The 4,863-nt window shown below is 41.8% G+C and overlaps 1 protein-coding gene across 1 annotated transcript; it reads left to right on the top strand.

Annotated features, from left to right (window-relative positions):
* The first annotated feature begins 3,205 nt into the window (after positions 1 to 3,205).
* LOC147629162 (uncharacterized) lies at positions 3,206 to 4,188 on the top strand. Its single transcript, XM_086812955.1, has one exon. It carries the CDS (start codon positions 3,275 to 3,277, stop codon positions 3,911 to 3,913), a length of 639 nt encoding a protein of 212 aa, XP_086669081.1. The 5' UTR covers positions 3,206 to 3,274; the 3' UTR covers positions 3,914 to 4,188.
* Positions 4,189 to 4,863: the final 675 nt, after the last annotated feature.

Here is a 4,863-nt window from a genome sequence, read left to right as displayed (position 1 = left end):
GCATATTTTTTTAAACACATTTTTGTTTTTAACAATATCATTGACATGTATATGCTTTATCTCATAAATCCAATATGTTTAGCTAACTCACTAATCTTTTTTTAAAAGTATCAAATCTTCTATTTTTTTATGAGACCTACAATCGCATAACTTCCATACTTAATTGCTCCCTCAACATTCTAGTCCAATTATTAAAAATATTCCCAAAATATATCAATACAGATGTTGGTGTTATGTCCATTGATTTATCTATGAAACCCATGTGTGAGAAACATGTCCAAATACATTTTTTGGAAGTCTAAAAGAGATTAAGGCATTGTCAATCTAAACTTTTAGTCCATCCTTCCTTTGATTTTGAACATACTTGTATGGTGTAGGTTATGCTATTATATCCCCATCTTTAATTTAATGTTCTTAAAGAGGATAGATAATTATTTTCCAAAAGGCATGCAATATAAAGTGGAGATTTCCATAAAGGTCGAGGTAGATCATTTATCCATTTTTGAATATTTATTTCTTTCTCAACTCTTACTTGCATTATTGGTAAAGTGTAGCATATACTAGTTGTTGGTAACATGATGCGCACACCCTTATGAGAAACACATTTGATGCAAAGTCTTACAAATCATTTTGATTAGGGAGGGATGCATATTTTAGACTTTAAAAGGGCACAAAGTGATCCAGATTCTTCTATCAACTTACATGATGATAATGAAGAGGCTGAATTGAAATAAGCAATAAAAGGACATTATCGTAAGGCATAGAGTGTCAGTAACATCATATTAGTGTAGTATGGCTCCATTAGAAAGGAATGAGATGTATTGATCTCACAACATACACTTAATCATGACATTGGTCTATTTTTTTAAATAAGGAAAACAAATGGTCTTCTTCCTTGGCTTTTGATTTTATAATAAGCACCAAGTGCTAGGGAATGTTTCTAGGAAACAGTAAAAGTGTTCAACCTTGTCTTACTTTGTTTGAGGGAGCATGGGTGTACTAGCCTAGGTTCTTGCTTATAAATTTCACCATGAGGGGTCTTTTTGGAAGAGAAAGGATATCTAGTACTTCTTGAAGAAAAAAAGTTCATTTAACTTTTAAGAAGGGATATTTGTAGCCCCAACTTTATCAAAGGGACATTTGTAACCCCAAATTTTGCAATTTAACTTCTTACAAAATGCAAGAGGAAGGTGAACGATTCCTTGTCATTTCTTAAGTTTGAAGGACTCAAGAACTTTCTCAAAGAGTTTGTTTTCACACTTAGCAAATTAATGTTTGTAATATATGTTTGATGATGGGTGGAACTGGGTGCCAAAGGGATGCTCTCACTGGGGGTTTGATCCCCCCTATGCTATGTGGCACCATCTTGAGCTCTTCTTTTGAAGGGAAATGAAATAAATATGGTATTTACATAGGGATTGTTATTTACACAAGATAAAATGTCTCATTTTAAGCGTTGAAATATTGAAATATCATTTAAGGTTGAAAGGCACCATTTCTCAAGCTCACACATATTTTGGCTTGTTATTTGATCAATCGAGGATTTGAGTAAGCAAGTTTTGTTCTCATAATAGTACATTTAAAAATATTAAGCCCTGATCCTTTGTTGTGGAGGCACTCTAGACCCCTTTAAAAAAAGGTAAGGGGTATGATGCAACTTTGTCTAAAGTGATACCCAAAGGTAAGGGTCCCCAAAGTCCATGTGGTGGGTGTGGATAGGAGAGCTAGATGTGGCTACCCTCTCCCTCATGCATTGGGATCATGGTGTACCACACATTCTAGGTACATGTGCACCTATACATTTATATTAGAGGTACATATGTACCCATATATTTATATTAGAGGTACATATGCACCCATATTTATATTAGAGGTACATTTTCACCCATATATTTATATTTGGTACATCAATGATTGGGTACATCAATTAGTTTACTGGAGGGTGGAAAGGGGGGCGGGGTGGCCTATTAAAATGCCAAAGAAAAGGTTATGGGATAACATAGGCAAGAGTGTCACAATCCCCTCCCAACAAGGGGCAAGATGGCTTGTGGGGGCCTGTGACCCCAGAAGGGGGAGGGGATGTTTCCACCTCGGGCTTGCAAAAACCCCTACCTTTGCTAGCCCCTGAAGGAGGGACTTGGGGCTTGCAAAAACCCCTATCCTTGCTAGCCCCTTTTAAAAGTAAAGGTGACACCGTAAAAATATGAAGATTATGAATGGGCTATCTTCTTTTGCTTGCACAAAATAGCCGAGACGATATAATTAAAGTAGTTACACGTCTTTTTATTTTGCCGCCTCCTCTTCCATATGAGGACGGTTAGGAGATTAAGGCACTAAAATGTTTTTTTTTTTTGCCCTTGGGCATATTTTCTTCTTACTTTTTATGTCCCTTGGTAAGATGAGGCTCTAATTGCTCTACTCGGGCCCTTGTCTAGGCTTGTCGTTGTGTGAAATAAAAGTTTGTCCCCATGGGGCGAATGTTGACGTTTGGCCCATAGGAGTGGCTGCGTTGCCGGCGGACTCAACACAAATCTAAGGCCCAGTTCACATAAGGCGGCGGAAGGAATTTAAAAAGTGTAGAAGCCAACAAAAAGTTGCCATATGGACATTAGTGTTCACATAGAGCGGCGGAAGAGAAGGTTGAGAGGTGCCACATCGTGGAAGAAAAAAGGGAGTTTTTGTTCCAACCTCCCCCCCTTGGAACAAACTTCTTCCACCCTCCAACTTGGCAAAAAGTGCCATGTTGGCACCAATCAACTCTTGGCTCTACTTTCCATGTTTTTGTTTTATTCTTTCTTCTGCCGCCCGAAAGGTTCACACTGGGCGGCGGAAGAAAATTAGTGCAGTCTTCCTTCCGCCCTCTGTGTGAACACTCGGGTGGCGGAAGTGTGCATTTTTTAACTTTTCCACCTGGAATTGCTCATTTTTGAGTGTGTTTTCCGCCGCTTCACTGTGAACTGGGCCTAAGGGCCCTCTGCGTTGCTTTGCCGGCAAATTCAACGCAAATCTAAGGGCCCTTTGCCACGTTGCTTTACCTACTTTCCTTCCCAAAAACTTGCTATGGTGTCAAGTAGAGGGCCAGCACAGCTGTCCCTCCGGCAAGTACGTAGCATGTGTGGACTTGCTAGCGCTAAACCGGGGACGGGCGCCCGGGCGGTTAGCAGCTTAAGCCGCCCTATGTGGATGGCGACCCTACCACATTCACCATCGTGAGTAGTTTTCGGGGCATTTGAGAAAGAGCCTTGTAGGTAGCTAAAGTGCCATCGCCAAGCAAATGCAGCAGCTTCGAAGCTTCGCGTTGCCCACACCCCCGACCGATATCCACGACTATGGGCACCTGCAGAATCTCCTGTTCAGGGGCATCAGCCCGCGCTTCATCGCCTTCTTCATCCTCTTGATCGCCCCCCTCTCTGGCTTCCTGCACCCGCCAACGCCCCTAAAACCCCCATCATCATTGCCACCGCCACAACCATCCTCTTCATCATATCTACGGATCTTCTTCTTCTTCAACAGCCTGGCTCTGATGAGCTGCATCGCGGGCCTGCTGGTCTCTGTGTCGCATTTTCTCTCTGCACATAACCCTAACAGGTTCGCCTCCATAGGCGCACAGAGGAAGCGGCTCGCGGAGGGTTTGTCGAAGACGGCGGGCGGCGTGGCGTGCTTGATTCTGGTGTGTGTGTCGCTGGCAGCGGCGTACCCGTTCGCGGGGCTGACGGTGGCGGGGGAGTCGAGGTCTCTGCAGTACGCGGTGGTGGTGCCGTCCCTGGTGGGCGGCTTCCTCCTCGTGGAGGTTCTCCTCTTCGTCATCAGGCACTTCTTCTGCTGGTGGGCCTCCTTCATGCCCGACCATCACCTGTGGCGAGCCATCCAGGAAGACACCGTCTTCGGTTCCTTCCTCGCTAAGTTCCTCTAATCGCTAAATTTCTCACTAACACTTAATAACCTTTTTAAGTAATTACACGTTCTATGCTAGAATATATATGTAATAAATACTTCACATAAGCTTGTATTATGTGAAGCTCTCTTCTTTTTTTCTTTTCTTTTTTTGGCTTGCCATGGTGAGGCTTCCGTATCATCCTGGAAGCTGAAATCCAAGGATGTTCTATGTTTTTTAGTTATGAAGTTTTTTTTTGGCTTGTTAGTTTGTGCCTTCAATAAGCCCAAATATAGGTTTGATTACAAAAGAAATTGCAGACTTCACAAAAATAGGTGATTTCTATATCCTCTCCTTAAAATGCATGCAGCCACACCATTGCAAATGGCAATATTTTTTTTTTCATGATTGTAATTTTCGGCTATCAAAGAGGAGAAAGGCCAAGGGTGGGGGATTTTGTGTATCTTTTTTTGTTTTGTTTTGGGGGTTACGTCTTTCAAGACTAAATGCAAGCCTTCGGTGTAATTTGCTACCTTAGAAATACTTGCTTAAAAACTTGAGAATTTAGGAGTTGGGTGATAGGACATGAGACTTTTTTAAAGTGGTAGGTAGTATATAAAGAGGCTATTGTTTTGTGTGACAACTTTTTTACTTTCACTGTCTGCCACCTTATCCACTTGGCTATTTACCCCACCCACCACATAAAAGACTACCTAAACAAAGCATATGAGAAGAATGCCTAGTAGTGTGAGAACTCCAAATACATTCTCACATTTGCATAGAGTATACATTGAGAATTTCACCAACCTATCTAATTTGTATAACCCAATAATTGCTCGAGACCACCCTTAAACATAGGAGTGTGTGATTTTTCTAGACCCATAGACCGACCACCTTGCCCATGGGTGGTCTGGTCATGTCTCGTACTACACGTGGTAGCCACTTTAACAATCTTATTTTTGCCTTGTACACTTAAAACAAGATCCAAG

The sequence above is a fragment of the Cibotium barometz genome, chromosome 18, assembly GCF_041138505.1.
Source record: "Cibotium barometz isolate CiBa-2024 chromosome 18, ASM4113850v1, whole genome shotgun sequence".
Lineage (NCBI taxonomy): Eukaryota > Viridiplantae > Streptophyta > Polypodiopsida > Cyatheales > Cibotiaceae > Cibotium > Cibotium barometz.
Note: the sequence above shows the minus strand (reverse complement) of the source record. Positions and strands in the feature narration are given on the sequence as shown.